General features: G+C 44.1%; 1 protein-coding gene across 2 annotated transcripts; it reads right to left on the bottom strand.

Moving 5' to 3' along the window:
* Window positions 1-286: 286 nt before the first annotated feature.
* On the bottom strand, window positions 287-26,090 carry RAD9A (RAD9 checkpoint clamp component A). 2 transcript variants are annotated; one of them, XM_033920601.1, is made up of 11 exons: window positions 25,933-26,090; window positions 20,788-20,858; window positions 18,018-18,164; window positions 16,822-16,936; window positions 16,590-16,689; window positions 13,299-13,408; window positions 11,410-11,516; window positions 10,106-10,170; window positions 3,521-3,646; window positions 1,394-1,691; window positions 287-837 (listed from the first exon to the last, which is right to left on the bottom strand). In XM_033920601.1, exons 1-11 carry the CDS (start codon window positions 25,964-25,966, stop codon window positions 727-729), a joined length of 1,284 nt encoding a protein of 427 aa, XP_033776492.1. In that variant the 5' UTR covers window positions 25,967-26,090; the 3' UTR covers window positions 287-726. The 2 variants fall into 2 exon arrangements, with proteins under 2 accessions (XP_033776492.1, XP_033776490.1); XM_033920599.1 differs by lacking the exon at window positions 25,933-26,090 and adding an exon at window positions 25,553-25,669.

The following is a 26,090-nucleotide window of genomic DNA, read 5'->3' as shown; positions in this document are numbered from 1 at the left end:
CCAACTCCTTAGAGCAGCATATGCAATAATCTCTCTCTACAATCACCTTCTGTCACTTTATTACTTTTAACTGAAACTGCAGAAGTAAGCATCGAGGACACAAATGCTGAAAACCAGCGCTAATGCCCACAACAGTGCCCAGGTAGAGACCTAGTTCTACACTGCACGGCAACTGAATCATTGATCTACCACCAACCCAAGGTATCCCGACACCTCACTTGACAGTGTGCATGATGACTCTCCAGCGAGAGCTACATAAGAAAATCAGGAGAGAGATTTTGTATTATTGCTTCCTGAGAGCTGATTAGGAAGGAATAAAATGAGAGGCTATGCATAAAACATGCTGGCTGAAAATGGAGAGGAACAGATTATATAGCCTCTGACATTAACAACTTCCTGATGAAATCCAGATGCAAAAAAGAGAGACTATTTTTCAATTATTCTTGCCTGCACAAATATAAAACAAAGGAGCATTATGGTATAGGAGATAAGGAATTAAGCACGCATATTGACAAAGGTTCTGTACTCCATAAAATATTGGAAAGTAAACCAGTGTTCAGCCCATATGTTCTGCAACCCAGACCAGTCATGGTTGCACACAGGGGGGGGGGGGGGGACACACGGAAGCCAGAGTTGCAGGAGACCAAACAAAAGTATCTCAAATACGCCACTGTTCTCATCTGTCTCTTAACCCAGGGTATTTCTGTTCATATGGGTTCATGGCTTTCAGGAATCCTCTTCCACGTCGCTGGCTTCTGCAAGTACCTCCTCACTCAGGCCAGTGTGGTGCAGGGCATCCATTTGTGACAAAACTGATCCAAAGAACAAAGAGCGGAACTGACAGAAAAAAGGAGACAGCAGGAAACACTTATGTTTACATTTTGAACTATGGATAGTTTACATAAGCTGTGCGACAAAGAGATTCCAGGACCAAAAAAAAAAAAAAAAGAAGCCTAATGGTGATGGATCTCAGCCTAGTCCTTGGGACAAATCCAGTCAGGTTTTCAGGATACCCACATTGAAGACTCAAGAGATAGATCTGCATACAATGGAGATGATGATGCCCATTTTATCGTAGATATCCTGAAAACCTGACTGGTTCAGGGTATCTCAAGGACTGAGTTGAGAACCCCTGCTTTAAGAGCTAAATTTTCTATCCCAGCTATCTCTGTATTAGTAGTAGTCATCTGTGTGTTTTTCAACCCAGTCAAGTTTTCAGAATACCCAACATGAATATGCATGGAAAAGATTTGCATACTCTGGTGTAATATCTGTGGGTCACAGGAAGGAGATCAGGAGAAATAATTCTAAACGTCTAGAGTCCCCCGTCTTCCCTCTCCCCCCAAACATCTTGGTGGTATAGCTCATACATTATGGACTGCACCATCTGTACCTTCTTATTAGGGGGTGTTCCTGGAACCTCTCCTGGTTCTTCGTTTTCCCCCTCACTCTCAGACTCCGGCTTGTTATTCGAAAGCATTAAGAGATCCTTCCTTCTGCCACCAGGCTTCAAAAGTGTGGAACTGCTCCCCTCTGTTCGTTTACTTCCTTTCAGTGGGAAGGTTGGGCTATGGGGCAGTTGGCAGCCATTTACTGTGGCCTCTTCCACTGCTGTGGTTTCCATGGCGATCATGTAAGAATCTATATCATCACTCTGGAAATCATCACCCACCGCCTCCGAGGGCGACAACCTACAAGCAGAGAATATATGTATTAAAAACAGGAGGATAATTTTTTATTTATCAAGATCATCACTTCAAGAAGTGCACCAAAATCCTTGAAGAGAAGCAAAAGAAAGGGAGCAATCTTCACAGATCAAAATACAGTAACAGAACACTGGAGATGACCAAAGACGACGTGTAGACAGACGAATCTTTGAAAGAGGCCTTTATTGATAACAGCTCTTACAACATACATGGAAAAGTACACAACTGCTAAAGGGATTCATATCCCCCCAAAGGGCTCCAAGGTTAAGACAGAGGTTACTATTAACAACAACAACAAAAACCACACACAAATTATTTCTATTGGGCTACTTGTTAAAAATTTCTCTGCAACTGAAGCATTTTAAATGACTAAAACCTAGGACAAATTTTTGGATCTTTGACCTAATTGCTTACCTTCAAGAGGAGCCAATTTTTTATTTTTTTTTAACTTAAGAGGAAAATCCAAGCTTCTCAAAAACGAGACTTTTAGATCTCTTGGAACTGTGGAAAATGTACGCAAGGGACAATTTGAAAAATAACCAATGGTAGAGGGATTGGTATCTGCTACTAGGATTAAGATTGGACCGCAGAGAAGAGGGAAGGGTAGACTCTTTGGAGTCCGTTGTTACTCTGGTCATGTCTTCTTTTCCTACAGAATTCTTGACGTTAAGTTTTAAATTAAAAAAATTACTTGTAAATTTAAGGATGCTTCCTTCTGTCGACAGTAGGTGGGTCTACTTGTAGACATGGCCAAAGTCGCTCAACTGAAGAAAAAAAAAATCTTCCTTCAATTGAAACAGTAAGCGATTACAACAGGGGCAACTTTCTTTCAATCCACTATGGTTAGAAAATGTTCTTAGGGATAAAGTTGTGCCACAATATATATTTTCTTGTACTGACTTCCTCTCTCAAAGGATACAAAGGATTTGGGGGCTAGACTGCTATTTTTTTTTTTTTGTTTGTTTCTTTCTTTCTTTCCCCCTTCTTGATGTGGACTTCAGGTGAATTACTGAGTTCTATTTCTTTATGAAGTTACTTAATGTATCTTCAACTGCACTCAATTTGCTTATTTGAAAAATCTAATAAAGTTTTTACAAATCGATGGTAGATGAGGTGTTTTACATGTCAATATTTCACTCTCCCTATCATAATTTCTTGAGCAGAGGAGAATTACAGTAAATTTATACCTACAGTCTTAAGTCATCCTGCTTATCTGTGACATCATAAAGCTTTAGCGTTGCCTTCTAATGTCACTATGGAGGATTAACCCTATTCTATGTTTAAGGAAAACAATCTTTACTGAATAAAGCTATAGATGATGGCTTAAAAGCAGAAACACAAAAGCCGTGGCCCAATACAACTCACCTTACAGAGACGGTAAAGGAAAAGACGCATTAAACTAAACTAAACTAAACCTTAAGTTTGTATACCGCATCATCTCCACAGAAGTAGAGCTTGGCACAGTTTACAGTAATTGGTATAGAAAGAAACTACAATGAAGAGTAGAAGGACTTAGAAAGAGAGGTTTAGAGGGAATTAGTAAATCGATGAGGGAGAGGTCATAGCATTTTGGCGAAAAGCCAAGTTTTCAGATGTTTTCGGAAGAGTTGGAGGGAGGACAGGCACCGAAAGCGGGGTGGTAAAACTGTTCCAGAGTTCGGTGATCCTGAAGAAGAGGGAAGTCCCTAGTTTTCCTGCTTGGGATATGCCTTTTAAAGAGGGGAAGGATAGTTTGAATTTTTGAGTGGATCTGGTGGTGTTGGGATTAGAGGAGTTCCAAGACAGTGTACAGATTTTGTTTCTCAGTTCCATACCTGTTACCATCCTGCGTGCACGATCCCCCTGTGAGCTTCTGGGAACCACTAACTTCTGCTTCAGACAGTGTGGCAAGGACAAAGTGAACCTCCAAAACTGGATCCTCTAAACTGAGCACCACAGGCCTGCAAAAGAACACACGAGGAGCCATGTGGGTCAAAGAAGAAATCTGTCGAGCACAGCATCAGTCTGTCCCACTACAAAGTAGCACACAGGTTACTTTGCAGCAGATCCATTCCTTATTGCTAATGCCAGGGATAAGCTGTCTGCCTTGTCTGTTTAGATTGTAAGCTCTTTTGAGCAGGGACTGTCTTCTTTGCGACGCTGTACAGCGCTGCGTACATCTGGTAGCGCTATGGAAATAATTAATAGTAGTGGTAGTATAAGCGTTGGTTTTCTAAAGTCCATTTGCGAATACATTTCATATGGATTTTTCCTTCATATAATCACCTTTTAAACCACATCCGCTGGCACAAAACTTGCACAGCTCAATTGAGCAGCAAGTGAAAAAAAAAAAAAAAAAAAATCCTTTTTCCATTTTAAATGTGCCGTTAGTTTTATGGAGTGTCCTGTAATCTCGATCCTATTTAAAAGGGTTAAAGCCTATTTATCTGTTCCACCCTATTCAAGATTCTGAGTTGTCTCTTTAAGCTAAAGAGCCTTAAGCCACCCTTTTTATCATTTCAATCTTCCCTGTGCCTTGCCTAGTTCTGTACATCTTGTGCACTATGACATCACTGTGCCACGTTCTGCAGGTCCCACTGCATAAAATGGGAACTGTTGAGACCTAGAGCGACACCGTCTATAAAAGGCGCTGAAAATTCAATGCCATTCTATAAAGGGCACTTCGGCGTGAGCAGCCTTTATAGGAGTAGCACTGCGCGCTGAATTTGGCGCCCAAACTTTGGGCGTGAGGACTTAGGCCAGCTGAAACCTGGTATAAATTCTGAAAAGCAATTTGGCGGTTCATAGACAACCCCGCGAAAGACAAAGGCGCGCGCGACAACTGAGCGCAAGACGGAGGCGCGCGCCGAAGAAAATTACAGTTTTTAGGGGCTCCGACGGGGGGTTTTGTTGGGGAGCCCCCCCCAGTTTACTTAATAGAGATCGCGCCGGCGCTGTGGGGGGTTTGGGGGTTGTAACCCTCCACATTTTATTGTAAACTTAATTTTTTCCCTAAAATCAGGGAAAAAGTGAAGTTTTCAGTAAAATGTGGGGGGTTACAACCCCCCAAACCCCCCCACAACACGGCGCAATCTCTATTAAGTAAAGTGGGAGGGTTCCCCCCCACGCCTCCCCGTCGGAGCCCTAAAAACAGTAATTTTATGCGGCACGCACCTCCACACTGCGCTCAATTGTCTGCGCGCGCCTTTGTCTTGGCACGCTTTTGACCTGACACCCAATTTGGCTGTGGATCCTTGTTATTCTGTAACACTATGCTCATCATCTTTTGTGAATGCCCTTCCCGCTTCCATGCTTCCCTTTTGAATGGTCCAAACAAAAGGCAAAAAACAGTCTAAGGATTCTGAGAGTGTAGAATGCTAACGAGACACCCCTAGGTAAGATAACGTAAACCCAATAGTAAATGAAACTATATAAATCAATAATTTTAAGGGAAGAGGCAGTGTGGAGGATCAGCAAAGGAAGAAGAACTCCAGCGCTTCACACTAAGGGCAAAGGTACATCACCTCTGCCTGCACACCATCATGGATTGCCTCACATGTGCAGAAATCAATATACAAATAAGTGCTAAACCACAATAGGGTGTAAGTGACACTTTCGAATGGCGCATGATCCAATTCAGGTGCCCATGATTACAGAATAGTGCGCAGCCAAATCATTAATGCCAATTAAGGGCTCCTTTTACGAAGCCGCTATCGCACGCGACTTTTCAACACGCGCTAACCCCTGCGCTAGCCGAAAAATGACCGCCTGCTCAAGAGGAGGCGGTAGCGGCTAGCGCGGCCGGCGGTTTAGCGTGCGTTATTACGTGTGTTAAACCGCTAACGCGGCTTCGTAAAAGGAGTTCTAAGTGCTTCTCTGCTTCAATAATTAAGTCATTTGGAGCCCGTTAATTATTTTGAGCACTGATCTGGGATCTACACCCAATTTTGGGCAACCTTTATAGAATCTTGGGGGGGAGGTGGGCACTAGAGAATGACACGGTGACAAAATTCATCACTGTTCCCGTCCCCGCGGATAACCGCGGGAAATAATCCTATGTCAGTTTTTAGTGTCTATTTCAACCTCAGTCCTTCTACACCAGCATTCTTCAAAGCAAAGCTTGCGGGTCAGTGGTTGTGGCCATTCATACTCTGATTCTTCCCTCTCTCCTTAAAGAATGACATGAAGATGGTTTCCCACGGTTATCCGCGGGGACGGGAACGGCGATTAATTTTTGTCACCGTGTCATTCTCTAGTGGGCACTGGTATGCAATAATGCCACAGCATCACAGATCTACACAGAGGCGTTTTTACATTCTCTATTTTATTCTCGATTCATTTACTAATAATTCCTAGCATTCTATTTGCTGTTTTGACCACTACCACACATTAAACTAAGAAATTCCAATGTATTGTTCTCAATCTGGGAGTTATTCTTTTCTTAGGGAGTCTGCCTCCTAATATGGAGCCCAACACCGTATACGGTACCTATATTTAGAATTATTTTTCCCCATATGCATCACTTTGCACTTGTCCACATTACATTTCATTTGCCAATTAGAAGCCCAGCTTTTCAGGCTGGTGAGGATTTTTATTTTTATTTTTTGCAGTTCTCCACATTCAAACATTATGCAATTTGGATAATTTTGTTCCAGTTGCAAATCTGAGCAACTCCTGCTCCTTTTTCCAGACCATTTACACAAATGCAACAGCCCCAGTAGAAAGCTCTGATGCCCTCTTCTAGTTACCTCGCCCCACTGGGAGACCATTTAATCCAACTCTTCTATCTTTTAACAAGTTATCAACCCACAGTGGGATAGCCGTCATGGGGGATTCTTTTAAGTGCCTTCTGAAAGTGCAAATACAGTAAATTAACCGGCCTGCCCGTACCCACAGGTTTATTTACATCTTTGATAAGTTTCCATAAATTGGTAAGTCAAGACTTCTTATCACTAAATTCATGTTTGCAATTCCCAGTAAGTTATGTCTACCTATGTAGCAATCATACACAGGCAAGTCATAGAAACATAGAACATGACGGCAGAAAAGGGCCACGGCCCATCTAGTCTGCCCACACTAATGGCCCACCCCCTAACTACCTCCATGAAGAGATCCCACATGCCAATCTTCATAGTTTTTCAGATCATATCTGGAGCTGTTAGAAACAATGCCATTATACAGACCAAGAAAGTACCAATGGCTGTCTTCTTGCTACCTTATCTCCGAGTTGTGTTCAACGTCCCAGAAAATGGAAGGGAAAGTTTGCAGATATCCCCTCCTAATTAATGCCTCAACAGTGTACCTTTCTTCTTCATCTGTTCAGAAGTGCGTGCAAGATGGGCAGAGACCAATTCACCCACTTGAACCCCGAGATCTTGTTGAATCCTAACACGTGAAACTTTGCTGCTTTTGCCTGGTCCTCCAGAAGCAGCTGCGGAAGTGCCAGCAGGGGATATCAAAATGCTTCTAAAAAAAATGGCATAATTCTACATTTCTTCTGCTACCTTTTGGAATGACCTATATTATTGTAAACCACTTTGTAGGTATCAATAATATTAAAAACAAACACAAACAACAACAAAAGCTAACTAACAGAGCAAGCAGTCAGGTATATAGATTAGAGAGTTGCCCGGGGATTGAAATCCCACCCGTCCCCGCCAGGATCCTCTCCATCCCCACCCGTCCCCGCCAGGATCCTCTCCGTCCCTACCCGTCCCCGCCAGGATCCTCTCTGTCCCCACCCATCCCCGCAAGGAATTACCTCCATCCCCGCCCGTCCCCATAAAAAGCAGCAATTACTTCCGACAGGATCATCAATTCCACAGTTTCTTTTGCTGTTTTCCTTGTGGAATCTCTTTGGTGGAACCCTTTTTTTGTTTTCTGTTCAGGTAATTAACTTATAAACCCCCTCTTTTACTAAGGCTGACGTGTCCTTTATATTATATGGACGAACCCTGCTTCCAAAGCCTTCCATCCCCGTGGGAGTCCCGTGGGCCAGAGGGGGGTCCCCGTGGGACTCCCGTGGGTTAAGGGGCGATTCCCGTGGGACTCCCGCGATCCCCATGCAGACCTCTAATATAGATACAGTATGGCGTGAAAGACCGGAAGCCCCCACTTTGTCCATGGATTGCTGACTGCATGTTTTTGCTGTTAAATTTATTTTAAAATTTATATACCGTATATTAACAATACGGTTTACAAAGATTACATGCATAACAAGTTGAACACCATATACAGACATGATTGCAAACAGCTCTCATAAAAAAAGAAAATTTAAGCTCTTTGTTTACACGGTTTGCCAATCATTTTTTTGTCTGGTCAGTTTGAATTTACTTGAAAACATTTTTATTATTGTCATATCTACCTAATTAACTCAATGCAGTCCAATAACAATAAATTCCCCTTCCTCTTGGGTCATCTGCATTTACTGTACTTGTGTGAGAATATTAATTGGTTTCTATTACGCACATTTTTCTCCCGTCTCTACTGGGCAACAGTCCAAACATATCACGATTTGAGTGTCATTTAATTACGTCAAGGACCAGGAGCATTTAAGACGTGTGGCAGTTTAGCTTTCACTTAGATTATGGTTTAGAAGAACTACTAACTTCACTGCTGTATGATGTTTTAATGATCTTGAAAGCCTCCAGCAACTAGTCCAGTGGTTCTTAAACCTGTCCTGGGGGGCACCCCCCCCCCAGCCAATCAGGTTTTCAAATTTCAAGTTTTAGTTTAGTTCAGCGATCTCAGAGTCCCTCCTTGAGGGCCGCAATCCAGTCGGGGTTTTCAGGATTTCCCCAATGAATATGCATTGAAAGCAGTGCATGCACATGGATCTCATGCATATTCATGGGGGAAATCCTGAAAACCCCGGCTGGATTGCGGCCCTCAAGGAGGGACTCTGAGACCCCTGGTTTAGTTTGATGAATTGCTTATTTAGTTCTACTAAGCGAAGTGCAAAATTGTATAAACCTATATTTAGACGTACAATTTAATATTTAGAATGGGTTAGACAAATAGTTACAAACTGATTAATACACAAGGTAAGAGGGAACAGAACTACAATTCGGTACTTTTAAAGTAAAGAGGAGAATATATGGAGAAAACAATAGGGCTATCCCTAATGAATATGCAAAATTGCATGCCTACTACTTACTTTATATGCAAATCTCACTCATGCATTTTCATTAGGAATATCTTGAAAATCCGACTGGCAGGTTTAAGAACCACTGAACTAGCCTATTCCTTTTTATTGATATTTCCCAGGTATTTGATACTGTAATTCACAGTACTTTGTTATGACAAACAGATGACGAATGTAGGACGAGTGGCCTAATCTAGAAATGGTTTCCTCATATAGAAAGCTTCAGGTTCATACTAGTGATAAGACGTCATGATGGCTTAGTCCAGGGGTAGGCAACTCCTGTCCTCGAGAGCCGGAGCCAGGTCAGGTTTTCAGGATCTCCACCATGAATATGTAGGAGATGGATTTGCACGCACCGCCTCCTTGAGATGCAAATCCATCTCATGCATTATTTCGTGTGGATATCCTGAAAACCTGACCTGGCTCTGGAGGACAGGAATTGCCTACCCCTGGCTTAGTCTTAACACAGTGTGTACCAGGGATCAGCACTACCTGCTCCAACATTTATATGATAACCAATGATTGAAGCGGAGAACAAGGTCTTTTCTTTCCATCTTTATGCTGATGGTATTTTGCTCAGTCTCAAAGGCCTAAAGTGGTTTAAAAAAATGACCTCTCCATGAACCCCCCCCCCCCCCAAAAAAAAACCCCGAGGCTCATTATCAGCTTTGATGGTTGTTATATTGCCTCTGATGTTTTAGTGTTAGTTAATGACCGTACCCAAATTCCAGTAAGTAACAAGGTGAACTATTTGGGTGTGATTATCAGTCTCTCGTTTATCATTTTGGCTTCAAATTAATCAGGTGGCTCGTGGAGTTTTAATTAATATAAACTCAATTTTGTGCTCTGTTTACATTTTATTTAGACTGATTTGTTTTTGATTATTTCAATGTTCTTTACTTTGGGTTGCCTGAATTTTTCTTTTATTTTACAGCTTCTTTACCTACTAGAAACAGTACCGAGACAGGCGACATCAAATGGCCTCCCCTTGAACCCTTCCTTAGTAGGGGACTTGTCCTTCATTGATTTTTGTACAGGAAGTGGCTGAGGACATTCCATTTTATTTGGAGGAGGAAAACCGCTGAATGTTCAATAGAGGAAAACAGAACCAAGATGGCGCCACATGAAGACACAGCTGATCATCCTGGAAAGCTCTAAGCTTTGAGGGCTTGGTACCAGATATGTTCTGCTCCAGGTAGTGATGTAATATAACTATTAGCACTACACAACCCGCTCGTCCGCTGAGAACTGGAGAAATTATCCCCAAAACACTCACCTACCGGCAATGTCAAAGTGAATACTGACAGGTAAACTGGAGGACTCTGCAAAGCTTAACAAACCCTGAAACACAGCAAGAAAACAAAGTCACAAAAGGTGAGAGGAAGCAAGAGACACCTCACAGCATGCAACAAAGGGAATTCTGTATGTGAGGAGATCAAGACAGCATGGGACAGACACAGCCCCTAGGGATGAAAGGGATATGGAATAGAGGGAGCTCCGTAAAGAGAGGGATGGAGCCCCTCCCAAAGTGAGGGAGTGGGGGCCTGTAGTAATGAAAGGGATGGCAACAACTCTCTCCTTGCATAGAAGAGGAAACTTGGAGAACATCCTGCCCCCCCTGTGGGATGGAGGGAGAGAGACAGACAGCCCTCTCAGAGTAAGAAAGAGGATCTCAGGAGGGCACTGTTTCCATCCCTCTAACCCAGTGTATTGCAAACTGTGTGCTGTGGCACACCAGTGTACCTCCTGAGATGTCAGGTGTGCTCTGACACACTGGCAAGGAGGAGCGTCGTCCACGAGAGGCACATCCTGTAGGAAGTCAGCCGGTGCAGATGACTCTCCTCCTGGCCGGCTTCTCTACTCCCGAATCCCTCCACCGAAGCGGGTCGTGGCCAGATGGCCCTCCGCGCATTTCTGAGTGCCTTCCGGCCGGGGCACTGAATTTAGTGTGCCATCGGCCGGAAAGTTTACGAGACACTGCTCTAACCCCAAGGTGGGACACAGGAAGCCCTAGGAACAAAAGGGATGGCAACAGCCCTCTCCATATAAGAGAGGGAATTATAAGAGGTGAAAGGGACAAAGATAGTATCTCCCAGACTGAGGGAGAAGGAGCCTGTCGGAATGAAAGGGATGGCAACAGCTCTCTCCCTGTGTAGAATAGAGGAAACCCTGAGAGCATCCTGCTCCCCCCCAATCGCCCCACCATGTGGAGTGGTGACAGATATCCCTCTGAGTGAGAGGGAGGGGTCCTCTTTCAAGGGCACTGTTTCCATCCTTCTAACCCCAATGTTTGACACAAGGAGGTCTAGGAATGAAAGGGATGGCATCAACCCTCTTCCTGTAAGAGAAGGACGGAGACAGCTCCTCCCAGAATGAACCTGTAGGAATGAAAGGGATAGCAACATCCCTCTTCTAGTGTCCTACAGAGGAAACTCGGAGAGCATCCTCCATTTCCCATGTGGGACAGAGTGAGCTCTGAGGGGTGACAGGGACAGCCCCTCCCAGAATGACAGAGGGGCTAGAGGGATGGAAACAGTCTCCTTCCAAGGACGGACACAGGGAACTCGGCTTGAAACTTACTCGGAATTCCTTTAGGCAGAAGGTGATTTCAGATTCTTTGCTGATCTGGAAATGCAGGAACTCATCCTCGTTAAGTGCCATTTCTGTTAACATCATTTTACTTGGATCTGCAGGGACCATGAGAAAGCAACTGTGAGAACCCCCATTATCTGGCTTCATTCTCCTCCCCCCCCCAACCAAAACACATTAAATCCTTTCAAACCACAGCCTAGGACTCTGCCTCAGTCTACTGTGAACCTCACCCTCCATTGAAGAAATGGTCCTTTTTTTATTTAAACACTAAAGCAGGGGTGTTCAACCTGCGGCCCAAGGGCCACATGTGACCCTGTGAAGTATTTTGTGCGGCCGCAGTTGAAGGCGATGCAGTGTTTTTCTCTGCTGCCCCCAGGTGTTTACCGTCTTGCCGGCTCCCTCCCGTGTCTTGCTGCAGCGTTTGCGCATTTGTGCGGCCCTAGAAACATTTTTTTCGGCCAATGTGGCCCAGGGAAGCCAAAAGGTTGGACACCCCTGCACTAAAGTGTGTTAGTAATTGTATTAGTCCAGGTGAAAACTGGGTCTTTGAGCGGAGCGTTTGCAGGGCCGGCGCGCAGTCTGCAGGACTTGGCTCACTGCTTGTTCGACTGGCGGGCCAAGAACAGTAGGGGATGGCTTCTTAGCCGGCTTACCTACAGGGTGCGACACCGACGATATCTCTTGCAGTTCGAAACCACCGGTGTCGACTTAGAGGAAGTTGCCGGATCGATGCCGGTGGACTTCCATAGTGGCACCGAAAAGAATCCGCTGTTGAATCTGGCGATTTTTCAAAGTTCTCTTTTGAAGAGAACTACAGCGGGTGCACGTTTCTGGGTGCACACTGGAGGCACCACTTGTGCGGGTCGGATAAAGAAATAGGGCGTGCACACTGCTGACACTTTTTAAAACCCGGTGACGGGGGCATGAAGGGAAAAACGGCCGTAGCAAAATCGAAGCCCGAGGCTTTGATGGTGCCAACAGGCCCCGCCGGGGCCGACCGAAAAAAGTGGAAAAAAATAGACTTTTTTTTTAAAAAAAATATTATCAAGAAAATAATAAAACGTGAAGAAATTCACGAGAAAAAATACGCGAGCGGGAAGGCGAAAAAAAGAGTATCCAACAGCCGTTGGAAACACGCGTCTTCTTAGCTCCGCGGAAACTAAGAAACTGGGGACCGCGCGCCTTCGTCGGGCGGGAAGGCACTCGTGCGGTGCGGCCTAGCTAGAACTTTCTAAGTTCTTAGAGTGCAATCACTCTAAAATTGTCCGTACCGGGGCTCCGTCGGTGCCGTCACCCATCAGTCAAGAATCAGCCTGCTGTCCCTGGATAACACCTGTTACGGTAAGTAACTGTGCTTTAGTAATTGTATTAGTCCAGGTGAAAACTGGGTCTTTATAGGTTGCGGAATTTTTTCTTGAAAATATTAAATATAGAAAATAGGCTTTGAGATCACAAAGCTCCTTCAAATTCATGCAGTGTAATCTCTCTCGATTTAATAAAAAAAATGTCATAAACGTACAAAGATTTGACTTAATATTTTATTTATTAATTAAATTTATATCCTGCACAATTCAAAATTCTTAGCAGGTCACAATAAAAATGACAAAAAAAACCCAGACAAAATAAATAATTAAACCCCCCCCAATAAGAACATGGGCTTACATCAGTAACACAATTCAAACTCATGTTCTTAAAGACAGCAATGATCCTATTAGAGGATCAGGGCCCTCTAGAACAAAGAGGTCACATTACACCAATTAGCAGCTTCCAGAGGGAAGAGCACCAGGTTATCACTATCCATCTTGAACCTCCTGAACAAAATGCTTTACCTAAAGCTCAGAGATACAGTTGAGGCAGGCCAAATGTTTCACTCTCACCTGTTTCTTCCTCCAGGTAGTTTCTGAAAATCACCCTCCCACCACAGCTTGGAGCCAGGGTCACTTCAGAAAGCGTAGCAGGGAAGTGAACCACAGCATCCACCAGAACCCTACATGGGGGCAACAGCAAGAAAAGAAGGGAATGTTTTATCACTCACAAGACTCCCTCCCCCCCTTTCTTGCTTGAGTGTTCCCCTCTGTGTCTGTCTCTCCGTCTAGCATACATCTTCTATTCTCTTATTAAAATGGACTTACACTTTCCCCTCCGAATCCGAGATTTCAGCATCCACAGATTCGGTTATTCGGAATTTTTAAACCAAAAAAAAAAAATATATATATATTTTAAATTTTTCAGGCTATTTTAAGCCCTGTAAGTCTCCCCTTAAACTTTACCTGGTGGTCTAGTGGGTTTTCAGGGCAGGAGCGATCTTCCCACGCTCCTGCCCCTTGCAGATCGCTCATAAGAAATGGCTGCCTTGAGCTCCCGTAGTCTCTCGGCTTAAGGGGGGGCTTACAGGGCTTAAAATAGCCGGGGGAAGCGGGGGTTAAGGACAGAATTGGCCGAATATTATTCACGGTTATTTAATATTCATGGGCCAACTCTGCCCCTAACTCACGTGGATCCGGAGGGAGAAGTGTATGTTACTTTTCATTAAAAATGTCCCAAGACATTAAAAAAAAACCACCACCACCATAATAAAGCTATGATGTAACATAGAAACATAGAATATGACGGCAGAAGAGGGCCGGCGGCCCAACAAGTCTGCCCACTCAAGAATCCTCCCTCCCTGGTGTACCATCTTTTATGCATAACTCTGTAGCACCCTCACCTGTTTGTCCCATCGACTTTTGAAGTCGAGTAAGCTACTAGCCTCGACCACCTGGCGTGGAAGTTTATTCCATCGATCAATCACCCGTTCGGTGAAGAAGTATTTCCTGGTGTCACCATGAAATCTTCCCCCCTTAAGTTTTAGCGGATGCCCTCTTGTTGCCGTGGGACCCGTAAGAAAAAATAATTCTTCCTACACTTCAATGCGACCCGTGATGTATTTGAATGTTTCTATCGTGTCCCCTCTTTCTCTGCGTTTCTCGAGGGAATATAGGCGCAGTCTGGTCAGACGTTCTTCATATGTGATGTCTTTTAAGTCCTGATATCATCTTAGTGGCCATTCTCTGGATCGACTCTATTCTCTTCACATCTTTTTGATAATGTGGCCTCCAAAACTGGACACAGTACTCCAGGTGAGGTCTCACCGTGGATCTGTATAACGGTAGTATGACTTCAGGCTTTCGGCTGATAAAGCTCCTTCTGATGCAATCCAGCATTTGTCTAGCCTTTGCTGAAGCTTTCTCCACCTGATTGGCAGCTTTCATATCTTCTCGGATGAGAACTCCCAAGTCCCTTTCTGCAGTGGTTCTCGCTAAGTTTTCACCGTTCAAGGTGTATGGTCTGCATGGGTTTCCCCTCCCAAGGTGCATTACTTTACATTTTTTGGCATTAAAGTTTAGTTGCCAAATACTGGACCATTGTTCCAACAAAAGCAGGTCCTTCTCCAAAGTGCTGGGCCCGGTTGCTCTGCCCACAATGTTGCATAGTTTTGCATCAGCAGCAAATAATGTAATTTTGCCTTTAAGTCCCTGAGTTAGATCCCTACTAAAGATATTAAATAGCATCGGGCCCAAGACCGAGCCCTGTGGCACTCCGCTGGTCACCTTTGATGTTTTTGAGGGGATACCGTTCACCATTACTCTTTGAAGTCTGCCGCTAAGCCAGTCTTGTACCCATGCTGTCAGTGTTTTTCCTAGTCCTAATGAGTACATCTTGTTCAATAACCTACGGTGTGGAACACTATCAAAAGCCTTGCTAAAGTCTAAATACACAATATCCAGGGACTCACCCTCATCCAGTTTTTTCGTTACCCAGTCAAAGAAGCTTATCAGGTTGGATTGTAAAGCCATGCTGGCGGGGATCCCTTAATCTTTCATCATCTAGAAATGTGTCCAATCTGTTCTGGATGAACTTCTCCATGAGTTTACTCACTATTGATGTGAGACTCACTATTGATGTGAGACTCACTATTGATGTGAGCTTCTGACCTGCATCCCTTTTTGTGGAGTGGGATAACATTGGCAGTTTTCCAGTCCAGGGGAACTTTTCCCTCACTCAGGGAAAGATTGAAGAGCACAGCTAAAGGCTCTGCCAGGACATCCCTCAGTTCTCGAAGTACTCTAGGGTGTAGATCGTCCAGGCCCATAGCTTTGTTTACTTTTAATTTCGATAATTCTTGGCAGACTTCGCTCTCAGTAAACTCCATGTCCCGGAATGGGTCTTCCAAATTCCCTTTTGTCTGTAGCCGAGGACCGGATCCTGGTGCTTCGCAGGTGAAGACTGAACAGAAGTAGTTGTTGAGTATTTCTGCCTTGTCTGCATCCGAGTCTGTAAAGTTGCCGTCAGATTTCTTTAGGCACCCAATACCGCTTGTGTAAAACTTAACCCTTTAATTAGAAGATGGTGAAATGGCTGCTTTATGTAACTTGATGTTGAACGAGAGCAACAGTGCCAAGTAAACAGGCATTTGGAGATGAAGATCTCCCATAAGAGCCATAGAAGACACATGTTGCTTCTAAGCAACAATGCCAAATAAAGGATTAAAGGAAAAAATAAGATCACATGACACCGCTGTTCAATGCAGAGCAATGGCTCCCAATCTCTTACTGAGCACAATTTAAAACCTTAGTACTCGCATTTAAAGCACTTCATACAGAGGGGCTGGCATATTTATCCCTTATACTCCAAGCTTGCACATTTTTCTCACAAGATAGTTGTCATCTTTCTATTCCCTCTTCTTCCTCAGCATGATTTCAAGCCACCTGCGACGCTACGTTTATTTCACCATGCCCTTTTGCTAATTCAACTCACTCACTTAATTCCAACCTTGAGAATATACTTCCCCGAGTGGTTTGTGCTAAATTCCATGAAGGTCTTTAGAGGAAACTCCTGCCTCCTCCTTTGTCCTCTTTTTCTTTCTTCTCTCACCTTTTTAATTATATTTTGTTCTTATAAATATATACATATTTTAAATATTTTTATTGTTGAACCTTTTACTGATTTATTGAAATATGTTTGAGCAAAATAAAAACAAAACACCTGTCTCTTTTACCGCCCTCTCATAAAAATGCAATGACACCCGTGCCCCTATCCCTCCTTGCATTTCTTACTCTTCTCTTTCTCACCTATCTCCCTTCCCTGCAATTTCTCCTTCCCCATAGCACCCACCTCTCTCCCCTCACCTGGCTGACGCACGCAGCAAATTGGGGCACACATCCTTGCTGAAGACAGCCTGCAGAGACTCACACTCTTGGAATGACAAGTTGTGCGTTTTCACAACTCCTGAAATTACAAATAAGTGCAGTGAAGAACTGGCTTGATACACATGGAAGATGAGGGAAGGCAATGGGGATAACTTCACGTGCCATGACAGAGGCAGCTAGGGGATGCCTTGCTAAGACTGGCCATACTCACCATACTTGCAGAGCAGCTGGATGACAAGACGACTGGTTTGGGGGTTTAGGCTGATCCGACATTTCTCTACTGTCTTCTCCAAGGAGGAAAGTGAACGGAAAACATTCAGAACAGACTGGGGGACAAAAGAAGGATAAGAGGGAGCATATAGGAAGTGAAGAGCCAGTGAGAAAACAAAGTAAAATTCACAGTAATAGGAAAAAAAAAAAACCCTGCAGAGAGTTGTAAAGAAATTAAGCAAAATGGATCAGCAATATCTGTCTGTCTGGGGGCAAAATTTAATAGAATGAGACCATATATACAACAGGGAAAGATGAATTAAGTTAGGAAATGGGTCAGTTCAGACCACAAGTTCTAGAAAAATAAAGTCCCTCCAAAAATGCCTCATTGCATTTTACCATGGGAAGGGCCGTTCAGAGCCAAAAGATCAAGGGGAGGCAATCCTCGGCTCCTAGCTGAGAACTTACTTTTCATCTTAGCACTAATTCTGCTGATGTGCAGCTTGCACGTAGCTATCAAGACTTTGGGGGAACAGCTATGCTGGTATATTTGGGAAAAATGATGTGCTTAATCTCAGGAAAAGCTAATTTTCTCATATGTCAGCATAAAGTTCAATACATACATTTTTTTTACCACAGCAATTAAGCAATCAGGCACTGGAATCTTTACAGGTCATAGCCCGAGTGTGACTGCACAATTTAGAATGTGAGATCTCAGAGACAAAGTTATTGTCTTCTCTTGCTAAGACAGTATTTATTTAATTTTTAAAATTTCTAGTATGCCTATCAACTAGGCCAGGGGTGATAAAGTCCCTCCTTGAGGGCTGCAATCCAGTCGGATTTTCAGGATTTCCCCAATGAATATGCATGAGATTATTAGCATACAATGAAAGCAGTGCATGCAAACAGATCTCATGTATATTCATTGGGGAAATCCTGAAAACCCGACTGGATTGCGGCCCTCGAGGAGGGACTTCGACACCCCTGAACTAGGCGGATTACAAGTGCACATACATAATCAAAATGACATACTTAAAATGTACAAATTCAAACATCTATGCACAATTTAAAATAATGCAGGAAATGCAGAAAGATTCTGCAGATCCAACATCTCGTGCATTTTTGAAGTGGGGCATCCAGAAAGCCACTTGTGCTCATGTATGGTCTACTCTACCAACAGGCTGAACTTTTCCTCACCTTCATTAACACCTTGCAGTGGAAGGGTTCGTTTGTATCCTGATCCTCATCGCTGGCGACGGGATACTCGTAGCGCTGGAAAAAGAGCGGGGCGAAGAGAAAGCAGGCGTAGGCAGAGCGGGATGAATTCACACTGCGTAGCGAGAGCTGAGGAAATGCAAAGAAACTGCCATCAAGCCTGGTCCAAGCTCTCCTCCTTTCCTGTAATACACTCCCCAAATCGTCTAAGATCATTGCTCTTGCTCCATCTGCTACTCACCTACCCGAACAGCTTCTAAATATTAATGCACTAATGCTAAGGCCCAGTGAACTCCTGGCCTCTGGTGCCATAAGTCAGTCCCAATTTTCAGAATTTCCACAATAAAATACTTATGAAAGTCTCTACACGCTAGATCCAAGAACCCACTTAACTCAATCTTGGACCATCCTGGAAACCAGACCTGCTTCTGGCACCTGCACTATGGAGTTCTCTTCTCTCACTAAGTTTTTCTGTCACTGCAAAATAGCTCAGCTTCCAAAAGGAAAAACATGTTTAACCGTACCCTTTGCATGACTACCGTATTTTCACGCATATAACGCGCGCGTTATACAAGATTTTACAAACCGCGCATAACCATGCGTGAGCGCGTTATACAATTGTTTTCTGTCTTGCGGTGTTTTCTGTCTTGCTGGCGCCCTCCTCCATCTTCCTGCAGCGTTCGCTGAAAGCCGTAGCAGCGGCTTCCATGCGCCTCCTGCGGCTGGGAAGCGTTCCCTCTGACGTCATGACGTTAGAGGAACACTTCTGGGTCAGCCGCAAGAGGCACTTAGGATCAGCTGCCTGCGGCTTTCAGTGAACGATGCAGGAAGATGGAGGAGGGCGCCAGCAAGACAGAAAACACCGCATCACAATAGAATAGGCATTACAATAGAAAACCCGGGAAACAAAATTACTTCATTGGTAATTTCCCTGCTGGCGGCATTTGCTGATAGTTAAAATAGCTCAGCTAATATTTCTTGTGAAGTCATTTTGCATACGAAGCAACAGTTAGATAAATAGGACTTAAACGCTGGCATGGATTATGAAAGTTCAATGAGGAGCATGCGCGGTATACGCGTGGGCGCGCTATACCAAATTTTCTTACATAAATTCCTTGTTCCCGCGCGCTATACCCGTGTGCGCGTTGTACACGTGTGCGCGTTATATGCGTGAAAATACGGTAATCCTTTAGTCACAAGATCACGTTATAAAAAATAATTTTTAATTATACGCCGCTGAAAACTGTACAGATTTAGCGATATATCAAGTTTTAACAAAACATAAAACAAAATTAAAACCAAGAACTGCTGATATTCATACATTTGGGTGCTTTTATTAAGACATTGATATGGGAAAATTTTTCTGTTGGTTTTTACTGATTTGGCAAAGCTGGTTTTCTTCAATGGACATGGATAATAAGTATATTCAAATAAACAAGCTTCTACCGACACCACCTGGATTTAAACTCTTCCTTCCATCCAAATTGAATTCATAAATCCACCTGTGTGTGTTCTGTTGTATCCTAGGGAGTAAGTGAATTTCTCAATGCCATATAATGAGGCTATTACAACCTAATGCACTTTTATGAAATGGAGTCTGTGATATACAGTGTAATGGCTCATATCAGAGTTGGGTTAGAGCAGGGGTAGGGGACTCCGGTCCTCAAGAGCCGTATTCCAGTCGGGTTTTCAGGATTTCCCCAATGAAATCCTGAAACCCCGACTGGAATACGGCTCTCGAGGACCGGGGTTCCCTACCCCTGGGTTAGAGGCTCACTCTTGATGCCATTACCAGGTTTACAATTTCTGGACTTGACCAATAAGATCCCCTGTAGCTAAGCCCCACTCTCTCTTAGCTGTATATCCTTTCCTACCCTCTGCATTCAAGGAAAACTCTACCAGAAAACTTAGTCTAGCTCTAGATTTTCTGGTTTTCAGGAAACGATCTTCTGAACTTTCCGATTATGAACGCCCTGGTTTGTAGAATGAGTAAAGACTGATTTACAGTATATACCGTACTTGAATATAAACCGAGGTAACTTTTTTCCCCTCAAAAAAGGTTGAAACCAAACTCGCAGCAGCCTCGTGAGGTTACTGTGAGAACTCGCGTCAGCCATTCTGAGTAGCGAGAGTGCACGGGGCGGGGGCATAGGATTGCTCTTGCCCTGGCTCGCCACTGGACCAGCAGGGCTTAAGATGGGCCTGGGGAGAGGCCTGCGATGGGTCCATGTCTGTTCTATCATTCCCTCTTTTGAGAAATTCCCTAACCCTTATTTGTCCTGTTTGTCTGTTTTAATTAGGTTGTAAGCTCTATTGAGCAGGGATGGTTTCTTACATGTTTAATGTTACCTCTAGCAGTGCTATAGAAATGAAAAGTAGCAGTAAGACTCAAATGTAAACAGAGACCCCATTTTTGGGCCATTATTTTTGCCAAAAATCTAGGTTAGATGCGAGTATAAACAGTATATTGCCTAATAACCTTAAGTCCACCAAATATTGTCATATGTTTTATCATCTCAAATTCTGCCTCATTGCGCTCAGCGCCTCTGAATGTAATTTTAGTTTCTGCATTATGCTACCTCAGTGCGATCATCCTCCAGTAGGCTTACAGAGTTTCAAGATGCAGACAACCCATGATAATACACTTTGAACTCTTCTGTTTGAAAAAAAGCACGACATAAATGAGGATTGATTTCCTCTTTCCATGAGAATTTCGACGTCTTTTTAGATTTGTTGTACAACGCACGCTTACCCCATTCTCCAAAGGCTCAAAATACACCTCATCGCCAATCCGGGACAAAGAGTGAATAGCTTTGCCAAGCACTAGGGAGAACAGAAGAGAATCAGCAAAGACATCCAGGGAGACAGAGCCCAACAGTACCTTATGAGAAAACAAAAGTTTAAAAGTTTGCAAAACAAGGAAGAGATAGCATGTAAAATGTTGAACCTGTAAACAAGGCAAAGTAAGCTGCAAATGAACTAATATAGTAGGGAATACAAAGAATAACTTCAACCACCACAAAGGTTAAAGCAGCATTCCTTACACTATTATGTACTCATGGTCCCATTTTAACAAAGAAAAATGAGAACATAAAAATCTCAGTTCTATCTTGGCATCTGTGCTGCTCTAGTGTAACCAGAAACAAGTTTGGGGAAGACCAATGGTTAACCCTTTCAGGACCAAGGGACATATTTGTCCCATAACTTTAAAATCCTATAAATTTTGATTGGGATAGTCTACAGTTCTAAATTTGATATGTACGGATTCCATATGATACTGCCTTTATGTAAACAAACTGGTTCCGACATTCATTCATTAGCGTCGTTGCCAGATTGACGAGAAGATTCACTTGCCACACTGTCCATAAGCCAGAAGTGTGATTTTTTAAATAAAAATAATGATATTTCACAAAAAAAATCAATTTTTTGGCATCTGCAAGCCCTTTTTACCATAAAAATGTCGTGAAAACCACAAAAATTGGCCTACGATCCTTATGGTCCTGAAAGGGTTAATGAGTGGAGTGGGGGTGGGGGTGCTAGGCACTGACTAGAGAATGACACAGGGACAAATTTTCCCCCCGTCCCCGCGGGAACTCATTTTCCCGTCTCTGCTCCGTTCCTGCAAGCTCGGTCCTCATCTGCACAAGCCTCAAAACACTTTAAAATCATTAAGTGTTCACAGTTTGTGTATTTAAGGCAGAGCTGACAGGAATGGGGCAAAGACGGGAACAATGACAAAATTCACAGGAATGGGACTGGGAAAATTGATTTCCTGCGGGGACAGGGAAAAATTTGTCCCCGTGTCATTCTCTACTAGGAACCTCAATTCTTCTATCTCCCTTTTCTTCTTTCCTCTGGCCATCCATATGTACAAAATGAAGGGTACTTTAGTTAAGTGAGGATTCCTAGTAATACTTCCAGATGAAGAAATCCAGAGCTCCCTAAGTCTGTTTTACTTGACTTGAGACAGCTCTGGATTTTTTTTTCAGCTGGCAGGGTCCAGTGTTTAGGGATCTCCCAGTTACACAATTTGTGCTCCTGGCTGCTTAGGTGGGCTCGAGGCAAAAATGAACAAATCCAGGCCCATCCATGGCTACGCCCCTCAAACAGCATCGACGGCAATGTTGATGTAATGTCCGGCTCCCAGTGAGCTCACACAGGCCAACCAGGTGGCTTTTTCCCCCTCTATCATGGTCACAATCCCCAGCTTGGGAAGTGCTGGGTTAAAGAGAATTGAAGTGAAGTTAAACCTTACGATGAGAAATCAGCAACTGCACTGCAGCACACCGAACTTCAGATAAAATGGTTCGAGGCAGACAGAAACAATAAATGCAGATTCTGGAGTAAATAACTGGACATGCTATGCCTTCTTGCTGTAGGGTACAATGTGCTGTAGCATATACAGAAAAGCTCAGTAAGGCTGGTGAACATACTAGAGGTCTGCACAGGAACGGGGATCGCGGGAATCCCGCAGGTCCCGCGGGGGTCCCGCAGGAATCCCACCCTAACCCATGGGACTCCCATGGGGACCCCCCTCTGGCCTACAGGACTCCCATGGGGATCCCCATCCAACGGGACTCCCACGGGGATGGAAGGCTTTGGAAGCAGGGTTCGTCCATATAATATAATGGACACGTCAGCCTTAGTAAAAGAGGGAGTTTATAAGTTAATTACCTGAACAGAAAACAAAAAAAGGGTTCCACCAAAGAGATTCCACAAGGAAAACAGCAGCGCAAACACAAAAGAAACTGTGGAATTGATGATCCTGTCAGAAGTAATTGCTGCTTTTTATGGGAACGGGCGGGGACGGAGGTAATTCCTTGCGGGGATGGGTGGGGACAGAGAGGATCATGGCAGGGACGGGTGGGGACGGAGAGGATCCTGGCGGGGATGGGTGGGATTTCTGTCCCCGTGCAACTCTCTAGAACATACATGAGCCTCCGAAAATGAGAGTCCCACATGTACCCTTCCCCAAACTGCTTTGCTTTTGTCGCTCTAAAGTACCATATGTTTATTTATTTACATTTTTTCTATACCGCTTAAGAACTAAATGGTCACATAATAATTATGCCAAACTAAAATCTTAAAATCAACAGGGGAGAACTATCTTTTCTTTTCCAAAGAACTGTTAAGTCGTAAGAATGCAGTGAGCAAACAATTGGGTTTTCAGCTGTTTCTTGAATTGAAACCGATCCATACATTGTCGCAACTGACCTACCAAAGCATTCCGCATCTTAACACCAGCTATGCAGAATGTCATTGCTCTGGTGTCTGCATAGTAACCGTGCTTCCTCGAGGTTAATTCATTTTTACTTTCAGATCGTGAAGATCTGCCTGGTTTATAGTTCGCAATGACTTGTTGAAAATACCAGTGTTTGATGGATCACAGAAATAATTTTGTGTTGTACTCCAAACAAAACTGGTAACCAGTGTAATTTCTTCAAAATTGGTGTCATATGTGTCATCCTATCTACCCCCAAAATTAACCTGGCCTCAGCATTTTGCATCAATTGGAACGCTCTTCCTCTTGTCTTGGAAATTCCAAGATAGATGTAGAGTGTAGGTATTTTTACCGACTCTGATGAAGGGGCATAATATATCTTATTACTACTAAAGCAATTGTGTTTGAGGGGATTTAATTGCTAAAATTGGATGGTGGATAGGCATAATACTGTGTTGATAGGTTAGCCTTTCCGCTTTGTTTGCTGGTTGCGGCTCTGCAATGGCTTTTTCTTTGTATTGAGGCTGGAACTCTTCCCACTGTTTGTTTGCTCCTGTTCCCAATTACTTTTGTATTGCTGCCTTGCGGTTGTTGATTTTGTACTATGCTGTGTCATCGACCATTCTCAATTAAAAAAAATTTTTTTAAACTACTAAAGCAACAATTAACTAAATTGGAGGTGTGAGCTGGAAATCATAGAATGCCCATGAACTAGGCAACTCATCTTAACAGCTCCTCTACACCCACAACACCCCCCTTCCGATACCATCATGCCATCACCACAACCTCCCTTTAATCACCTCATTTACCTTCTCAGCATCTTTCAATCACCATTAGGCCTCTCCACATACAGGCAGTCCCCGAATTACAGACGCCTGACTTAAGTACGATTCGTACTTAAGAATGCAGGTGCGGCTTCATTTGATTTCCAGTGGCATAGAATCCTACACTCCTCCTGCAGCATGCTGTACCTTAGAGGGGACATTTGGCCCTTTTGTCAGCTGGGAGCACAAGTAAGCAGCAAGAATCTTAAAATCTACAAGTTCCGAGTTACATACAAATCCGACTTAAGAACAGCTTTAAAAAAAACGTAACTCGTTCTTAACCCGGGGACTGCCTGTCCACCTATTCTTGCTCCCCCTTCTGAACATTCCCTCCAGTCCTGTTCTCAAGACCATCCTGCTTGGACACCCCAGGGCAACACTTGCAGCTGGTACCCTCCTGCTCTGCTGCCCAGGATACAGAACATGACACTCTTAAGTCCAGCATCAGAAGAAAAGGAATATAAGCAAAATGTATTGCACTCCTCCTTTAAAGTGGGATCAGCCTGGGGGGGTGAGGGGGGGGAGAGAGACTGCTGTATCTTATCAACGCTGTCCTAACCCCCTTCTTTTCCCCTATGCTATCCTCCCTTCTCCCTCTCCCTACCTGTAATATTTCTCTATGACTCAACAATGTAACCAGCATCCTCTCTGCAAGGTATTCTTCCAGCTCCTTCTGACACTCCCCTCATTTTCCCACTTTGTAACCTCTCCTCAAAATTGAATTAGTCACCAACGCCTTTAATTGTAATCCTCTTCCTGGAAATGTCCAGTTATCTTTTTGATGTAATCCGCTTAGAACTGCAAGGTACAGGCGGAATAGAAGTCAGTAATAAGAACATAAGAACATAAGAACTGCCATCTCCAGATCAGACCCATGGTCCATCGAGTCCGGCGATCCGCACACGCGGAGGCCCAGTCAGGTATACACCTGATGTAGTTTTAGTCACCCATATCCCTCTATGCCTCTAATGTTGTAGGGTCATGAAATGGTTAACTGTTGTTTAAAATATTGCTTTGGCCTACATAGGTAAAAACAGTGTACAATCTATTGACCTCATCTGCCTAAAATGTATGTCCCTGCCTTACCACATTGTAAGCTAAATAGATAAGAGTTTGAGCCATGATGTACCCTGCCCTTCTGTACATTTAACTGTAAGAGTTAGATAAGTGACCTGCTAGTGTGAGCTTAGAACCAATGAGTGTTAAGAAAAGTAACAGGTGAAAAGCTTTTTTCTAGAATTCAGTTGTATAGCCAGAAAAATGAATAAATATCTCTGTAACTTCCTGGTTTTCGGCACTGCTGAGCCAGCTTGGAGCTCAGGGCTCCAGCAGCATGTAATAAACCTCTTGTACTTTCTTCACGCCTCTGACTTTGTGTGTCCAAGTGACCTTTGGATGTAATATAATGTAATGATTTAGGGTCGAGCTCGGAAAAAGCAACGCCCAGACCAAACTCGTTTAAACACACCCACCCCACGAGTTAAGTGCATTGAAGTGTAAAACAAATAAAGAACCGCGTTCCTTCCTGCACACACGCATCACAAACGAGCCATACGTCTTAAGTCAGCTCTTGGGGGTGGGGACAGAAGAGCAACAACAGCTGCCAAACACGTTGAATCCTGCAGAGCCCGTTTGAATCCAGTCCTGCTTCTCTTATACACCTGAAACACGTCGCCCGATCTTTGCAATGGGGAGAAGCAGAGAAAGGACTAAAGGCAAAGCTCCGACCCTGGCCACGCGCCCGCAGTGCGCACGAGCCCCGAGCGGAGTCTGCGCGGCCAGGGGGGGGCGGGGCGTCAGCGGGACCGAAGCAGCCGCCCAAGACGCCGAACCGGACCCGCGGCGGCCTCACCTTTCACGTTGCCCCCGGTGACGAGACACTTCATCCCGCCCCTCGTGCAAGCGGCGCTCCCGGAAGCGGCCGCCCGGCACCAGAGGGCGCTGTAGACGCCGAAGCCGCGAGGGCAGCCGGCCCGCCACGCTTCTTGGGCGACGGGAGCTGCGTAGTGA

This window comes from Geotrypetes seraphini, chromosome 14 (genome assembly GCF_902459505.1).
Source record: "Geotrypetes seraphini chromosome 14, aGeoSer1.1, whole genome shotgun sequence".
Lineage (NCBI taxonomy): Eukaryota > Metazoa > Chordata > Amphibia > Gymnophiona > Dermophiidae > Geotrypetes > Geotrypetes seraphini.
This window is presented reverse-complemented; position numbering and strand designations above follow the sequence as displayed.